General features: G+C 37.5%; 1 protein-coding gene across 1 annotated transcript in view; it reads right to left on the bottom strand.

Moving 5' to 3' along the window:
* Positions 1 to 18,066, bottom strand: part of PDE3B (phosphodiesterase 3B) — a 170,876-nt gene that overhangs the window by 62,267 nt on the left and 90,543 nt on the right. The window contains exon 2 of the mRNA XM_047070666.1: positions 9,387 to 9,437. Coding sequence (XP_046926622.1) covers positions 9,387 to 9,437 — 51 coding nt within the window. The remainder of the gene's footprint in view (positions 1 to 9,386; positions 9,438 to 18,066) is intronic.

Here is an 18,066-nt window from a genome sequence, read left to right as displayed (position 1 = left end):
CATACCACGAAAACTTCCCCTGTATCACAGAAGTAAGGCTGTTTCACTTTCTTATCATTCACTGAAGTAGCACTTTGAATTTCCTTCAAGAACTTTTCCTTTGCATTCACAGCTTGAATGGATGATGCAAGAGGCCTAGCTTTTGGCCCATCTCAGCTTTTGATATGCTTTCCTCGCTAAGCTTAATCACTTCTAGCTTTTGACTTAAAGTGAGAGATGTGTGGCACTTTCACTTGAACACTTAGAGGGCACTGCACGGTTATTAACTGACCTAATTTCAGTATTGTTGCATCTCAGGGAATAAGGAGGCCCAGGGAGAGAGAGATGGGGGAATGGACAGTCGGTGGAGCAGTCATGACACACACATTTATCAATTAAGCTCACCACCTTGCATGAGCAGGATTCATGGCACCCCAGAACAATTACAATAGTAACACCAAAGATCACTGATCACAGATTACCATAAAAAGTATAATAATGAAAAAGTTTGAAATATTTTCACAATTACCAAAATGTGTTCGAAAAACATGAAGTGAACAAATGCTGTTGTTAAAATGGCAAAAATAAACTTGCCGATGCAGGGTTGCTACAAACCTTCAGTTTGTAAAAAACACAGTATCTGCAAGGTGCAATAAAGTAAAACACAATAAAAGGAGATGTGTCTGTACTTTTGTTGTTGTTGTTGAGATTTTCTATTTTGTATTTGTAATTGCTTGTTAGGACATTTGTATGATGGCTGCTTTAAAATTTCTTGTCAGATAATTCCAAATCTGATTCAATTTGGTGTGAAGGACTGATTGTCTTTTCTCACTCAAGTTGTGATTTTCCTGGTTCTTGGTGTAACAAGTGATTTTTTTATTTTATCATCAACATTTTGGCTGTTATCCTAGAAGACTGAGTCCTATTTAAATCTTTTGTATTAAGAGGCAGACTCTTTGCTTCGATAAAGCACACAGGTCCTCGTCTACTTCTTCAGGCTGTGGTTCTAATGACAATTAGTTTTCAGGGCACTCATAGTACTATTTCACACTGCATGACTTTTTTTCCGGTGCCACAAGGGTTTCCACGGGACCCTGCTGGTACCTTGTTGGTGAGGATATGGGAGGAGGGAAGGAGGAATTTCCTCAGATTGAGCCACCTGGTACTTCTAGGTGGGGGAGGAGAGTCTCTAGGCCACAGAAACAAAGAGCACTTTCCAGACTAGGCACACGCTGTGACAGTACCCCCCCCCCACCCTTTTGCCAGACCCCCTGGCCACTCAGTCTCTCACTGGGTAAGGAGAATCTCATGCCCAGTAGGGAATGAGAGTACTTCCCTGGACCTCTTACTGTCAGTGGAGTTCTTGGTCACTTTTCCCTTGCTAGAGCAACCAGACTCACTTGGTATAGTTTGAGGGCTCTCATTTAATCTTAGGGAAGGAACGAGCCTACCTGCATCACATTCTGTTGCTGGGCTGGGGAGTCAGGACCTGCGTCACCTTTTGCTGTTAGGCAGGGGTTTTAGGAAACTCGATCACTATTGTTTTCCTCCATTAGTAGGGTCCCTAACTAGTCTACCCTCCTCTTTCCATTTTTCAGAGTTCTCCTTTGGTTGCCCCTTGTTATTTCTGGAGTTTATAGGGGCGCCCGGGTGGCTCAGTCGGTTGAGCAGCCGACTTCGGCTCAAGTCATGATCTTGCGGTCCATGAGTTCGAGCCCCGCGTCGGGCTCTGTGCTGACAGCTCAGAGCCTGGAGCCTGCTTCGGATTCTGTGTCTCCCTCTCTCTCTGCTCCTCCCCTGTTCATGCTCTGTCTCTGTCTCAAAAAATAAATATATGTTAAAAAAAATGTATTTCTGGAGTTTATAGTTATACTTAGTGGAGAGGAGAGGGGAGAATTAACCCTGAAGATACACACAGAGCACATAGAGTGATGTGCAGTCCATACAGGTAAAGTACAATAAATATTACTATTAATATGGAAAAGAGAGGAGATAAAAATACAAATAGAGTGGCATCAGAGTTCAAAGAAGATACATAAAATTTTTAATCTGAATGGTTAACAGTAACTTTATGGAAGGGGTAGCATTTGAGCTGAGATGTTAATTTGGTAGGATTTTATTTATAAAGATTAGGGGAAAATATTTTACAACAAAACTAAAAATGTATTAGGGGGAGTTCATTCTTCAAGAAAGAGCACAAATAAAGGTACAAAAGTGGTAAAATGGCAAAGTACAAGGAACATGAAATTTAAGTACAGGCTTCATTTTTTTTTTTTTTTAAGAGCACTAGAACATAAGGTTGGAGGCCTGTGGGGACCAAATTTTTGAGAACACCAGATTCCAGGCTCACAGATCTGAGCAGCAGAGAATCATGGATTTTGAGCAGGTTAAAGAGGAAGAACAAAGTGGGGAAAGAGAAAAGGAAGTAACAGAGGGCCCTGGAATATTAGAGAGGATGAAAAGACAGTTAACAACTGACAGAAATATGGGAAAACAGCATCCCAGGCCAGGAGACCAGCAAGTGTGAAGACCCGAAAGCACAGGCTGCCTAGCTTCTTTGAAGAATAACAAGAAGGCCAGAGTAACTGGTGCAGAGTGAATAAAGGAGAAATTAGTACAACATGAGGGCAGAGAAGTAAAAGGGAGTAAAATAAGGGATCATGTTATGCAAGGTCATTTAAGTCCATGACAAGGACTTGAACTTTTTTCTGGGTAAGAAGAGTATAGTAAGCAAGAGTGACAATTTTTTTTAACATTTATTTATTATTGAGAGAGACAGACAGACAGAGCATGAGCAGGGGAGGGGCAGAGGGAGAGGGAGACACAGAATCCGAAGCAGGCTCCAGGCTCCCAGCTGTCAGCACAGAGCCCGACGCGGGGCTCGGAACTCACAAACTGTGAGATCATGACCTGAGCTGAAGTCGGTCGTTCAACCAACTGAGCCACCCAGGCACCCCAAGAGTGACAAATTTTTAAAGCTGAACTTAAATTCCTATTTCCCATTGGCTTATATGTGGCAAACTCTTGTTTTTCCCCAGAGAGCTAAGAATAGATTATGCATTCTAAAGGGTTATTGAAGAGGAGGAGGGGGAGGTAGGCAGACTTGGTGGCTTTGTTTCACCTGCAAATGCTAAAATATTTACTCCCTGGTCCTTTATAGAAAACATTTTGCTAAGTCCTGTCTTATAATTTCAGAGATACTTAGTATTCATTATTACTGAAATTAATATAAGATTAGCTCACATTTTTATTCAATGCTACTATCTCCCAGGCACTTAATTATTATTATTATCATCATCATCATCATCAACATCATCAGCCCTCTGAAAGAAGTGGTATTATTCCCAATTTATAGATGAGAAAATAGGTTCAGAGTGACTTAAGAGGCTTGCCTTATTTTTCAAAAGAAGGCTGTATCAACCCAACTCTTCTGCCTAGAATAACTAGTCTAGAAAAGAAAATGGACTAAACTAGTCCATTTCAAAGCCTCAGAGCACAGCCAAGCAGCCAGGGCTTGAAAGAATAAGACCTCAGAGTTAAAAAATTAAAATGAACCCCACTATTCTGTGCTACTTTTTCCCCTCAAGGAAACCGCTGCAGATTCATAACTGGCCAGGGCAGAGAGGAGAAGCAGTAGAGCAGTTAAGAGGCTAGGAAATAAAGTAGAGCTTTCTGTCATCTCAGGAGGCTAGCAGACCAAAACTGGAGTTCAGGGTTATCAAGACAGGCAGAACTTTAAAGACTAAGCAAGCACTCTGAGAGAAGAAACAAAACCAAGCTTGAATTCAGAGCAGCTTTGCCCCTAAAGGTATTTGCCAATTTGCAAACAGTGGCCAAGAGATGGAGAAACCAAGCAAAATTTCTCAAAAAGATTTCTATTTTGAAAGTAAAACAGAGGGGCGCCTGGGTGGCTCAGTCAGTTGAGCGTCTGACTTCAGCTCAGGTCATGATCTCACAGTCCCCGAGTTCAAGCCTCACATTGGGCACTGTGCTGACAGCTCGGAGCCTGGAGCCTGCTTCGGATTCTGTGTCTCCATCTCTCCCTCTCCCTCTCTCTCTCTTTGCCCTCTCCCACTCCCATTTGCTTTCCCCTCCTCAAAAATAAATAAACATTAAAAAAATTTTTTGGGGCGCCTGGGTGGCGCAGTCGGTTAAGCATCCAACTTCAGCCAGGTCACGATCTCACGGTCCGTGAGTTCGAGCCCCGCGTCAGGCTCTGGGCTGATGGCTCAGAGCCTGGAGCCTGTTTCCGATTCTGTGTCTCCCTCTCTCTCTGCCCCTCCCCCGTTCATGCTCTGTCTCTCTCTGTCCCAAAAATAAATAAACGTTGAAAAAAAAAATTTTTTTTTAAAATTTTAATTAAAAAAAAAAGTAAAATAGAGCTTTCAGCAGTCTCAATACTGGAGGGAACAACAGAAGGAGTTACTAGAAAACACATCAGTAACTAAGCTGTTATAAGATGGGGGCACCTGGGTGGCTCAGCCGGTTGAGCGTCCGACTTCAGCTCAGGTCATGATCTCACAGTTTGTGGGTTCGAGCCCCGCATCAGGCTCTGTGCTGACCTCTTGCTCAGAGCCTGGAGGCTGCTTCAGATTCTGTGTCTCCTTCTCTCTCTGCCCCTCCCCCACTCACATTTTGTCTCACTCTGTTTCTCAAAAATAAATAAATGTAAAGAAAATTAAAAAAAAAAAAGATAGAAAACCTGAATAGACCTAAAACTATTAAAGAAACTGAATCCATAGTTTAAAATTTGCTCATTAAAAAAAACTCCAAACTGAGATGGCTTCACCAGAACATTCTTTTAAACATTAAAGGAAGAAAGAATACCAATCTTACCAAACTTTTCTAGATAACAGAGACTGAATATACCACTTTATAAGGCTACTGTAACCTTTATACCAAAAACATGACAAGAACATTATGGAAAACAAGAATTGTGGGGCCAATTCTCTCTCATAAACGTGGATACAAAATTCTAAAACAAAATATTAATAGTATCCAGTGATACATATATACATTTTATATACATTTATACATTTTTTAAATATCTTTATCAAATTTGCTTTATTCTGGGAATATGGAGATGGTTCAACACAGACATAGAATTAAACAATATGATTCACCACATTAAAAGAGTAAATGGAAAAAAATCCAGGAATCATCTCAATAGATGCAGAAAAACCATCTGATAAAAATTCTACACCCATTCATGACTAAAAAGAGAAAAAATGTCCTTAGTAAATTAGGATTAGAATGGAACTTCCTTAATCTGATAAAGGGCATCTACAGAAAACATTAGTGATATTTTCATCAAAAGACATCAAGATAAACCAGACTGGGAGAAGACATTTTTAAATACATACACTTTAACATACATACTATACATACCTATACATATATGTGTGTGTATATACACATATATACATATATACACAAATATATACGTGTGTGTGTGTGTGTGTGTGTGTGTGTGTGTGTGTATGTATTCATGTCTGAAATACACAAAAAATCCTACTGGTCACCAAGTAAAAGGTAAATAATCAGTATTAAAATAGGAAAAAACCTGACCAGAGAATATCTGGGTAGCCAATTAACATAAGATCCTCAACCTGATGAGTCATCAGTGAAATGCAATTATTAAAAGCACAATGATAATACTGCTTCACAGCTACCATAATGATTTAAAACAGACACTACCAAGTGTTGACAACGATGTGGAATAACTGGAACTATCAGAGGCTGATGGCTGGGTAAAATCTGATACAATCTCTTTGGAAAATTACTGAGTACTATCTACTGAAACTCAGCATATGCATGCATACTCGATGAGCTACCAATCTACTCTAAGATATATACCCAACAAAAGACATCAAGAGTGTTCCAGCAGCATTACTTGCAATAGCCATGAAGGGGTTCAGGACAGGCCCTCCCAGAATGTGCCACTTTGGCATGTGGATTATTTTTTACGCTGAAGGCCCTTGAGATCCTGTGGCCCCATGAGAAACTTTTGCCCCTCCCTTAACTAACAGAAGAATCTATATTGGCGGGGGGGGGGGGGGAGGGGGGGTTCTGAGAATAAGTGTTATTAGCAGAGATCATCTTTTTTAAGGTTTTAAGGTTTTATTTTTAGGTAATCTTTACACCCAATGTGGGCTCAAACCTATATACCCCAAGATCAAGAGTTACATGCTCTACCTGACTAAGCCAGCCAGAAGCCCCCAGCAGAGATCAATTTTATCTGGGTGAACCATCTGTACAGCAGGGCAAACATCTAATTACCAAACATATGCTCTACTTACCGCCCTGTGAATTATATTCCTTTCCTCTGAAGTTCTAGAACCATGCCCCCTTTCTCCTTAGTTGAGAATGACATATATACCTTATTTTGCCTGATTATTTTTGGAATTTCCATGTCTATGTGGACTCCCTATACAGATGCCTATTAAATTTGATTTTCTCCTGTTCATCTGTCTTATGCCAATTTGATTCTTAGCCCAGCTAGAAGGACCTTTGAGGAGGAATTCTTGCTTCCTGACAGCCAAAAATGAAAATTAAAAAGAAAAAGTCCATCTACTATAGGATGAAAAAATTGGAGTATATTCATTCAATGAACTACTAAATAGAATGAAAATGAATTACTGCTATGTGCAATATTAATCTCCTAAATATAATTTTGAAAGAAAGAAGCAAAAAATACATATCATTAATTCCACTCATATAAAATTCAAAGACAGAAAAACTAAGTTGTGATGACAAAAATCACATTGATATAATGCTTGGCAGAAGTTGATGACCAGGAGGGGAACATAAGGGGGGACTTTGGGGGAGCTGAATTCTTCATCTGAAAGACAATCACATGTATATAATCACTTTGAGAGAATTCATCAAGTTGTACACTTATGACTTACACATTTTTATATATGAATGTTACACTAAAAATTTTTTTAGAGGATGAGAAAGAGGAAGAGGAAGAGAGGGAGGAAAGAGGGAGACAGGTATCTGATATCACATACCAGTCTGTATGACTACTAGCCCATGCTTTTAACCAGGACTGCTTATTTATCTTTAGATTTTACTAATAATTTAAATACTCTATTAATTGAAAACTGAGGATCTTGGTGGATATAACTGATGAGAAAGCCCTTGTGTAGGTCAAAGAACCAGCCCTTTTTAGGTCATAAATGGCCTTCTTGATTTCATTTGACTGCAATAATTACATTTTTATTCACCAAAATCCAGAAAATATTTCATTCTTATGGGCTGTTGTGGATATTCCATTCACATTTTAAAAATAAAACACATTCAAAGGAATATTCATTTTTTAAAAATTGGTATAGAGACAACTAACTAAATAAATCTAATTAATGGGTAATGTTTCTGTAAATACAAAGAACAGAGATTTGATATTTACTGATATTTATCGATTAGCATGAAAACCATCAGGTTTCAAAACAGTACATTAACCATAATATTATAATTTTTGTAGAATAGAATACATAGATTTTAATACAATGGAAAAGTGGGAAAAGATCTGTAAAGATATACATCAAAAGTTAACATAATTAACATAGTTATTGTTTGATGTTTAGAAATGGTTTTTCTTCTTTCTCTTATATTTGTATTTTCAATTCTGATATGAATATATATTACTTGAGTGACCAAAAAAGTTTAAAAGTACATATTGGGGCACCTGGGTGACTCAGTCAGTTGTGTCTGACGTCAGCTCAGGTCACAATCTCACAGTTTGTGAATTCGAGCCCCACATCAGGCTCTCTGTCAGCATGGAGCCTACTTAAGATCCTCTACCGCCCTCCCTCGCTCTCACATTCTCTCTCAAAAGTAAATAAACATTAAAAAAAATTTTTTTTAAGAAAAAAAGTATATATTACAGGATTTTATTTGTATATATGAAGTTCATCAATAAGCAAAACTAACTACTCAAAGTCAAGATAGACATTATCTTTGGGGATACAGGAAATAACCCCTAATGGTGTATAAGTAAGGCTTCTGGAATGCTGGTAAAGTTCTACTTCTGGATGTTTGTCCTAGTCACATGGGATGTTTCCTTTGTCAAACTTCATCAAGCTATGCACTTTTCTTTTACATATACATATATATTTTTTAAGTACACTTTATGCCCAGCACAGAGTCCAGCTCGGGGCTTGAACTCACGGCACAACCCTAGATCAACACCTGAGCTAAGATGAAGAGTAGGATGCTTGACTGACCAGGACACCTAGGTACCCCAGGCTGTGTACTTTTCTGTATGTATAATTCAATTAGAAGTTTATCAAAAACTCTAAGTAGAGTGTTTTCATTTCCCTAACAAAATGCCACTTGTTTTTGCTTTTTCTCATATATGGCCTTAAATCTTTTTTTTTCCCTGCTGTCAATCAGTTGCCCACAATAAGAAAAGAAAAGCTCATCCTTAATATGGAATTAGTAGTTTATTCTGAGCCCAGATTATATGAGTAACATTTAAAAAAATAACTCTTGGGGCGCCTGGGTGGCTCAGTCAGTGGAGTGTCTGACTTTGGCTCAGGTCATGATCTCACGGTTCACAAGTTTGAGTCCCACGTCAGGCTCTGTGCTGACAGCTCAGAGCCTGGAGTCTGCTTCGAATTCTGTGTCTCTTTCTCTCTCTGCCCTCCCCTGCTCATGCTCTCTCTCTCAAAAATAAACAAACATTAAAAATTTTAAAAACTTATATAAGTATGGTTTCTTCTTCTTCCTTACAATTAAAATGTATTAAAAAAACAAACAAACAACTAATACCTAAATGAAAGTTCCATTCATTTTAGTTCAGTTAAAGAAAATCTTATGAAAAAAATTTTTTAAATGTCAAAAGTTCCATTACAGGGGTGCCTGGGTGACTCAGTCAGTTAAGCATCCCACTTCGGTTCCGGTCATGATTTCACAGTTCATGAGTTCAAGCCCCACGTCATGCTCTATGCTGACAGCTCAGAGCCCAGAGCCTGCTTCAGATTCTGTGTCTCCCTCTCTCTCTGCCCCTGCCCTGCTCACACTCTGTCTCTCTCTCCTTCAAAAATAAGAAAAAATAAAAATAAATAAAAATAAAAAGTTTCGTTAAAGTACACCTAAAACTTTAACATTATGTGTCAACTATAGTTCCAACTAAAAAAAGTTTCCGGGGCACCTGGGTGGCTCAGTTGGTTGAGAGTCCGACTTTGGCTTAGGTCATGATCTCGCTGTTCCTGAGTTTGAGCCCCACATCGGGCTCTGTGCTAGCAGCTTAGAGTCTGGAGCCTGCTTCAGATTCTGTGTCTCCCTCTCTCTCTCTCTGTCCCTCCCCTGCTCATGCTCTGTATCTCTCTCTTCTCAAAAATAAACATTATTTAAAAAGTTCATTACAGATATTAGTTATTAGTGATATTATTTAAATTTACCTGATAATGAGGTTTATACCATTGCTTTAAGTCCCAGTCCCAAAGAATCATCTGGAAAAAAAAAAATTTTTTAGTTACAAACCAGAATCCAACAAACAAACATATGTAAAGATAAAATGGAACATCTTTAATTACAGATACCTAAAATAGCTTACAGCTTGGGAGGGGAATTGGGAAGGTAATAGTAAAAATGATCTCTAGACAGAATATTCCATAAATTATGTACTCTGTGATTGAGAAATCAAAAGAATAGTCAGAATAAAGTCACTATAATAAGCCATATTAAATAGCAAAATATCTATTACCATAAAAAGGAAAATACAAATCAAAATAACACCTATTTACTAAAAAATACAAGAAAAATGACAAATCATCAGAAACTCTCCCTGTCCCCACCGTCTTCAAAGGATCATCACTCACCATCCTAAACCAGTGTCAATGGGTGGTGCTATTTCCTTACTAATAAGGCACCTGTCAAAATCCATTTTCAAAGCTTATCCTTGGGGTTAGATTAAGTACCAATCGTAGCTGATTATAAAAAGCAACACTCAACCCTTTTGATATGCAGATAATTATGATGGTTTTTCTGTCTCTTTAAAGGCTATCGGTGATAACTTCTTAGTCCCAGACTAATCTTTTCCTGTCCTTTTAATTCCCAGCAGACTTTTCTGGCTGCTTCCCCTTCCAATAGTCCCTATGCTCCAGGAGAAAAAAAGTTAGCTTTCATTTAGCAAGCTATAACTGCTACCTATAGTTAATCCTAAATTCCTTTTAAGATTATTTAGTTAACAAATAGGTCTCCTCTTTTTGCCTAAATAGATTATAATTGCAATTTTCTACACAGTTTTGAACCTAGTCTTGAATTTAAACCTAACTTGTAATACAATCACCTGAAGCCCCCAGTAGGGGGGCTCCAACTCACAACCCAGAGATCAAGAGTTACACACTCTACCAACTGAGCCCGCCAGATGCCCCTATACTGAACTATTTGTATTGTTTTTTGTCATTACGTCTTCTGTCTCCAGGTTGCAAAAGGTCTTAAAAGTATTATCCACTCTATCATTGGTCCAATATTTTATCAGGAGTTGGCAGATTTTCTTCTGTAAAGGGATAGATAGTAAATATTTTAGGCTTTGCAAGCCACCTAAGGTCACTATGACATAATCTTTTTTTGTTTTACAACCCTTTAAAAATGCAAAAACATTCTTAGCTCAAGAGCCACACAAAAACAGGCTCCCTGGCTGTCTGATTTCATAGATGGGCTATAGCTTGCTGAACCTTATTGTATATAATATTCTCCCCTCCTTAATCACTCAAAACATTGTCAGCTGTCATTATCTCCATGTCCTCGTCAACATCCTTGCAGAAGGTCATCTCTTTGCCAGTGAAAAGAAACCTGTTCCTTCCCAAAGAAAATGCAGACATACTATGACCACTTATAAAATTCATGGGCCAGTACCACAAAATGGCTATTGTAGAACTCTATGCAAAACACATCATGAATATTAGTAGGTTCACTAAATTTATGCAGTACTTTATATGGCTCTAAGTGTAATCCTGATATAATTATTTCAGGTTGTGATTTGACCAGGATACATTCCAGGTTCTACAGACACTTAATTAATGCAGTTTAAGATGTTAATAACTTTCTAAAACACTCACATTAAGAATAGCATAACTTAAATCCCCGAGTTTCTTTTATACTTGGTACTGCTAGGCTCCATTTTGTCCATGCTATTCTTATACAATAAAAACCTGCAATACTTTACTTCCGTCCTTAATTTAGCCTGTCAACGTTTTCTTTTGAGATTGAGGATGTCAACTAGCCTATTCACCATTCCGCTCATTGTTTGTAAATCTGATGTTTTCTTAAGTACACCAATAAAAGTACAGAATAGATAGGTGTGAGGCCAGAGCCACAGGATGGGTCATCCAAAATAACCCAGGAGATACGCATCAATTCACTAATTTGCATTCTAAATCTACAAACTTGCCCAAGTGTACTGTCATCCAATCCATACTTATACATTCCTTCTACAAGCATGCCATCCAACAGTGCCTATTCCACATGCCAATTCCTCATATTCCCAATTCATCAGTCTAGGTAGAAGCTGATCTCTTGCTAAATCAAGCACATTTGCAGGAGGACAGCTTCTTAAGTGAGTCTTCCTTGCGCCTCACTTCATTCACCTGTATAATTAAATAAATACTATCTTTTTCAATGTTTGTACTCTAATGCCAGAACCGTATTTGTATTCGTGTCACGCATTCTTACTGGTTGTCCTGTCCCTCCCAAGCTGGTGAAAATTTGTTCCCGGGAAACAAAAAACATCTTAAAACTAATAAAATGGGCGTATAGCCCTCCAAACACCACAGTATATAAACAGGCCGTCAATCTACTGTACTGAAATTTCACAGAGGGGAAGGGATGACTGGAGGAAAAACAGTGTTTAAAACAGCTCCTTACGGGAGTGATAATGAAAATAAGGTTGCGAAATACTGAAATAAAGTAGTCTAGCTTCTTGCTTACAATCTGAGAGACCGTTCCAGGCTGCCTACTCAGAAGCCGGTGCTAACATTACTCTATTCTAACGGCTCTTGTAGGTTTTTGTCTGAAAACCTGCATGTTAAGAACTGAAAACAGATACCATGAAAGTCACAAACTTCTGGTAGGTAGTCTTCTATTTAATTTGAACTAGCATATTAGTGATTTTGAAAAAAAAAAAAAACAAAATTTTTGCATGAGTAGTAGATGTATGATCCAGAAGTTCCTTAGGTATATATTAGAGCAGTCTTGTTCCAAGTGTGGTCCACAGTAAAATAAAGAAATTAGGATACATGTTTAATAATTTTTTATAGCAATTAAACATTGCCAAAACATTTTTAGTGTATTTTACCAAAGCATCAATCCACAACAAATTCAGAGAAAAACCTTTCCAAAGCTTGAACTTTGCTATATGGTTTAATATAAATGCACATAGCTGCACTGTTTGGAGTAGCAAAAAAACTAGATACAACCCAAATGTCTGTCCATAACAAAAGGGAGAAATTTGTGTATATTCATACAATGCAATACAATGGTGACAATAAATGAAGTACAGCTCCATACTATATAAATAAATCCCAGAAACATACGATTGAATGAGAAAAACGAGTCACAGAAAGATACATACAGTAGTAATTTCACACATGTAAAATATACTGAAATATACTTTTTAAGAATATAAATACATGAGAAACTATAAAGAAATGCAGTATGGGGGAGCCTGGGTGGCTCAGTTAGTTAAATGTCTGACTTGGGCTTAGTGGTTCCTGAGTTCCAGCCCCGCATCAGACCCTCTGCTGTCAGCACAGAACCCGCTTCAGATCCTCTGTCTCCCTCTCTGTCTTCTCCTTCCCCACTTGCACTCTCTCTCAAAAATAGACAAACATTAAAAAAAAAATCAGTATGGTGATTGTATCTAAGGGAAAAGAGAAGGAAATTAGATCTGGGAGTGGTGTACAAGGCACTTCAAACTTAATGGTAATGTTCAAAATTAATGGTAAAGGAGAATTGATGGTGTTTGTTATTCTTCATCTATACTTTATGCAAATTTTACAAGTTTTTGTTAAGCTTCAATTAAAGAATTAAGAATTTAGATAGGTAAAGAAGTGAAGATGGTGACTAGCAAAAACTCTTGAGAAATCACGCTGGAAATGGCAAGAATGAAATGGAACAACAGTTGGAGAAGAATGTGGGGGATAATATTTTGTTGTTGTTGTTAACCTGGTAGGCTCTAGAACTTGTCTATACTTGACAGGAATGATCCAGGACAGTAGGAGCACTAATAATACAGGATGAATTGAGACAGATTCAGAGTAATAATACCCTTAATGAAAACATTGCTCAATGTCTCTATAATATTAGGACTTAGATAAAATTTAGGAAATACTAGGAAATAGTAATGGAGTATTCACTATTATTTATCAGATTATGATTTGTGAATCACTAGTCATTTGTCAGTGGTCTGGAATATTTAGAGGGCAAAAGGAATCAATTTAGCTTATAAATACTTCAGAATTGTGAAATATAAGATTAATTTTGATTTCCACACAAATATCATCTTTTTTTAAGGTTATTTATTTTTGAAAGAAAGAGACAGAGACACAGCACAAGTGGGGGAGGGACAGAGAGAGAGGAAGACAGAGCATTAGAAGCAGGCTCCAGGCTCTGTGCTCTCAGCACAGAGCCCAACATGAGGCTCAAACTCACGAGCCACGAGATCACGACCTGAGCCAAAGTCAGAGGCTTAACCAACTGAACCACCCAGGTGCCCCTCATCATTTTCATCTTAATAACTATTATATTCTTCAAAGCTGGGCAGGTGCCCTAGGTCTGTGTTATTCTTTACAAGTCATCTTATCTAAAGTATTTTTAGGTCATTCAAATATTCTTTACATCTGTTAAATCTGCATTCTTTTCATTGTTGTTGCATTATATCTCCAATCAAAAAACTAAATGGTTCTAAGTTGGTTTCCTAAAGCTTAATTAAGGTGTTGATAAAAACAAACATAAATAACTCAATAAATGCTAAGCCTAGATCAAGAACAGGACTCCAATGCAAATGCAATACAAATCTCTGGGTGTGAGAATACCACACAAACCCATAAAAACAAAAATATTACTAGGGCATACAATAGTGAGTATCGAAAAGCTAATTTTGGGGGCTCAGTCGGTTGAGCATCTAACCCTTGATTTCGGCTCAGGTCATGATCTCACAGTTCCTGGGATGGAGCCTAGCTGACAGCATGGAGCTTGCCGAGGAATTCTCTTCTCTCTCTCTCTCTCTCTCTCTCTCTCTCTCTCTCTCTCTCTCTCTCTCTCTTCCTCTCACCTGAGCACACATGTGCATGCACACGTGCTCTCTCTCTCAAAATAAATAACCTTTAAAAAAATAAAAGCTAATTTTTTTAAATTATTTTTTTAATGGTTATTTATTTTGAGAGAGAGGGAGGGAGAGGGAGCACATGTGAGCAAGGGAGGGGCAGAGAGAGGAGGAGAGACAGCATCTGAAGCAGGCTCTGTGCCAACAGCAGAGAGCCCGATGCAGGGCTCAAACTCACAAACCATAGATCATGATCTGAGTCCAAGTCAGACGCTTAACCGACTGAGATACGTAGGCACCCCAAAGCTTATATTTTTTAGACTTGTATTTCTTTCACTCTATATTCTTCTGCATGGTTTTCACTTTGAAACTTTATCAAATAATGATGATAGGAAGCCGTGGAAACTTTCATGGCCTATACAAACAAAACATAAAAATGTTTTCGGTAGACCAACAGAATTTTTCTAGAAGAAGCACGTAATGCTTTCTTACATGAAACTGAAGATTTTTGTTCCTAAAACAGAAGAGACAAAAACTATAGAGGCACCATTCAGATTCTGTGCTCCTCACTGCAAAAGCATATTAAAAAAAAGATAAACTATTGCCAAGAGATTTGTAAAGCCAGCCACACAGATGATAAACATTATGCTGGAAGAGTGAACAGATTAATTAATTTCCAACATATACTTGCCATATGACACCTTGGGACATCACAGAATTGAAAAGGCATATAATGTAAAAAAGTAACTGCTGGGGCTCTGTGTGGCTCAGTCAGTTAAGTGTCCAACATCAACTCAAATCATGATCTCATGGACAGTTCGTGGGTTTGAGCCTTGCATTGGGCTCTGTGATGACAGCTCAGAGCCTGGAACCTGCTTTGGATTCTGTCTCCCCCTCTCTCTGCCCCTCCTCCACTTGCACGCTGTGTCTCTCTCTCAAAAATAAACAAACATTAAGAAAAAAATTTTTAAAAAGTAACTACTGTCACATTTGCATACAGTAGATATTTTACTTTATTGCTGGATAAATGCATTCATGTGCTAAGTCTGAATCAGCTCTTGGTGTATATGCAATACACATGAGGAAGGGTCGCAGACAAATTTTTATGTGTTTATCACTGAAAATCCATGCTACAAAAGATGATATTTTCCCCTATGTAATGATTATTTTGTGAACTCTGTCAGAAACTGAAAAATGTGTGTTGGAATAAGTTCTAAAAGAATTAGTTATCTGTACAGCAAGGAAAAGTCTTGCTAAACAATGACAATAACTCCTAACTGCAAGTTTATACGCTACTTTATTCACAGAAAACAGCTGGTGATTAAAACACATATGCTGGTCATAATTCAATGTTAAAGAAATAGCATAAATGTAAATGCACTCAATTTTTGGGCACAGAGTATACATCTTTTCAGTGTGCTATGGAAAATGAGGCAAAAAAAAAAGAAAGAAAATGAGGCAAATATAAAAATATTAAAAAACAAAATATAAACACAAATAGTAAATATAACAGAAGTGTTTTTCTCGATGAGTCACATAGAACTTCTATTTCTCAAGCTTTTAAGTATGATAATGCCCATTAACTTAGCAACTGACACAACCCTGAAAATAATCTGCAGTGAGAAATCTCTTCACAATTGGCAGGGTCCATGTTGAATATTCAAAACCAACAGCCACAAACACTTGCTGCCTTCCATCACCAATTATGGGTTTGCTTGGATTTTTCTAATTTAAGAGAAATAGAGAAAAGAAAAGAATTTGGTTGGAGATAGGATGAATCTACAACACACAACCTATTTACTCATCAGTGAGCTGCAACAGAGATACCCTCAATACTGTAAACAATGTTCACGGATATAAAAATACTGGAATTTTTTAGTTTTTAAAAATTATATGAATCATTTTATACATTTATCTAAAATTAGTAGGTGCCTACCATGCATAATGAATACACAGTGGATAGTATACAGATATTAAAATTTAAGAAGAATTGGTAGAAACATTCATTCCTCCTGTGTAATATATAGCTCTTTTAAAATCTTACTTCTAAGTAAACAGTGTATCAGTATATGTCCTGTATATATGTTGTTCCCAAGTCAGCAAAATTGTAGGCACTAAGCTTTAGTACCAATACCAAAGTAGATCATGTAAATAATTTAAATATAAAAATAAGTAATTTAAATTAGCTAAATTTTGAAGCACAGTAAAAAAAGAAGTTATAGTGGGTATGGTAGGTTTTCAAAATATGGTTCTACTATAAGACATTGTTTAATAATGAAAGCATGAAATTTTAAGTGCTGTTTTAGGAGCTTCCAATATTATATTCATCTGTTTCCTTCTAAGCTCGAATATAATATAGTATCAGAAATTGTTATATATTTTCACATACTACAGTAATCTGTTCAAAACTAATTTTAAAAACAGCATTTAAGTAACATATGAGGTGTATACTACTAAAAAATGTTTTTAGTTGATTTGATAAAAGGAACCCAAGACTATGCCTTCATATAAATTCAACTTTGTGGTTAAAAAACTGAATCCTGATAAAAGTTTCTGTTTGAATATGTTTGTAAGTCCAACATGCTTTACAGAGCTCTGCAAAACCACCAACACCACAGTGAAACATCAGCAGTACAACCAGGAGATGTTATCAGGGTCAATTACGTCAATGAGGTTTTATTTCATTGTTCCCTATGTAGCCAAAAAGAAAAACATATATGTGCCTTAAGTCAAACTTACATTACTGTTGTACTTATGTGAAATTTAAAAAGTATTATGATACAGCTGTGAATTAACTGTTACAATACCTTTTATTCTTTTATTTCTTAGTGACATTTTACTTGAGCTTTGTGTATAAATCTATCCTAATGAAATTGGCTGAATTTCAGTATTCCCAAGTTTTTCTGTATCTATGCTTTCCAACTCAGACCCAATAAAGAACCCATTTAACTCTGTGATTGAGTTTACTGAACATAAGCCAAAAACATACATGGATAGCCAAAGCGTTAAACTAACTAAAACTGTACTAAGTCCAACGTGCAAAGACAGTATCCTTGACCCCTGTATGACAAAGAAGGGCCCCAGTCAGAAAACCTGAGAAGCAGGAAAAGGTGTGTGTGTGTGTGTGTGTGTGTGTGTGTGTGTGTGTGTGTGTGTAGGGCAGGTGGTGAGAGGCCTAGTATTAGAAACAATCAAATAATATGATTATGTTCAGGGTAACTTAGACTATATGCTATATCCCAGCACTATGTTAGGCACTTAATACATATTGTCTCCTTTAATCTCTACTAGAATTCTCTGTGGTAAGCCTTTTTTCCCCATTTTACAGATGATACATCAGAGACTAAGAAAGGTTAAGTAACCTGCCCAAAGTCACATGACTAGTAAGTGGCAGAGACAGAAACTAGATTCAACTCTAACTCCAAAGCTTCAAGGATTTTTAACCACAATGCCACATCATCTTAGAATTATCATCATTTACTAAATGCTATTATGTCCTAACAATGTGGCAGGCACTTGGCAGCCATGTGAAATCACAACAATTTTTTGCAAGTAACCCCATTTTCTATATGGAAAAGTTGAGGCTTGGTGATCATACTAATACTTCGGCATTTGCCTCCCAGATTCCTTCTTTGCCCTTCCCTCGACCCTGGGGAGGCTGAACTCCCATGCAGCTGGTTTCTGCTTTGCTGGGAGCCACCAGCAGGGAACTGGGGTCTTAGAGGAAAGAGAAATCAAAGTCATTTCTTTTCTGCTGCCTACACACCACTGTGTCCCCCCCCCCATGACTACAGCTCTTACCAGATGGTCTTCCC

This window comes from Lynx rufus, unplaced genomic scaffold (assembly GCF_022079265.1).
Source record: "Lynx rufus isolate CCGP_SWC_20201006 ecotype Redwood Valley unplaced genomic scaffold, mLynRuf1.p SCAF_9, whole genome shotgun sequence".
NCBI lineage: Eukaryota > Metazoa > Chordata > Mammalia > Carnivora > Felidae > Lynx > Lynx rufus.
Note: the sequence above shows the minus strand (reverse complement) of the source record. Positions and strands in the feature narration are given on the sequence as shown.